Source organism: Leiobunum rupestre, chromosome 4, assembly GCF_980474605.1.
Source record: "Leiobunum rupestre chromosome 4, qqLeiRupe1.1.hap1, whole genome shotgun sequence".
NCBI lineage: Eukaryota > Metazoa > Arthropoda > Arachnida > Opiliones > Sclerosomatidae > Leiobunum > Leiobunum rupestre.
Genome location: NC_143387.1, coordinates 63312649 through 63313586, shown reverse-complemented (window position 1 = coordinate 63313586; position 938 = coordinate 63312649). Strand labels below are relative to the sequence as shown.

The window sequence follows — 938 nt, the reverse complement described above, 5'->3', positions numbered from 1 at the left end:
CTGCTACTTCATGACTTAGAAAAAAAACTTTATTTTACATCACTTGTAACAGTCACTCACTGAAGAAGGACCACGGCCCGAAAACTCCGAATAAAATAAAGTTTTTTCTAAGTCATGAAGTAGCAGCTTTTTTAAAATTTAACAATTTAATCTATCTAATCGAAGCGGAACAATCGAGGGAATCTGTTGCACAAATCATATTCAATTGACAATTAGGTGTTTCAAAAAATATTTATTACAAATAAATCCTTATCCGAATTCAGTGAATAAATGTGACCAAATTTCTCGGCCTAGTTGGATGCCCTAATCCCCTACCAATCTTTCTTTTTTTTTCTCCGCCAGATTAAGAGTCGTTAGAGTTCTTTGAGGATTATCCGAGGGGCCCCTGGCGGGGTTATTATCAAAAGGGATTAATGATATTTTGGTGAGCTTTCTCCCGTGTCTGTTATCCGCGGATAAAAATGGCACAGTTTTTCATTTGGAAGCGGGAGCTCTGGGACGGAGCTGATTTACGACGGTTAACAAACATTACGAAATAATCTCCTTCCCACGATTATGCCCCTGCGCCGCACCCCCCTTAAATACCAAGAACGTATTTAGGCTATTGCGAACGTACGAGGCCACATACGAAACCAACTATCTCGGGGCTGCTACGCGTTAGGGAAAAGTCGCCGAATTTAAAAATGAGCCTAAACAGTCAGCAGGGCTCCCAGAGTTCCTATAATTTCCTATTTTCTCAAAATTGATCCTATAAATTCCCATTTTCTCAAAATTGATCCTATAAATTCCCATTTTCTCAAAATTGATCCTATAAATTCCCATTTTCTCAAAATTGATCCTATAAATTCCCATTTTCTCAAAATTGATCCTATAAATTCCCATTTTCTCAAAATTGATCCTATAAATTCCCATTTTCTCAAAATTGATCCTATAAATTC

At 37.3% G+C, this 938-nt stretch overlaps 1 protein-coding gene across 1 annotated transcript in view; it reads left to right on the top strand.

Annotated features, from left to right (window-relative positions):
• The window catches only part of LOC149948716 (putative nuclear hormone receptor HR3), a 40905-nt gene extending 40538 nt beyond the window's left edge, over positions 1-367 (top strand). The window contains exon 5 of the mRNA XM_090171136.1: positions 343-367. Within this exon, the coding sequence (XP_090027262.1) occupies positions 343-367 (25 nt within the window). The remainder of the gene's footprint in view (positions 1-342) is intronic.
• Positions 368-938: the final 571 nt, after the last annotated feature.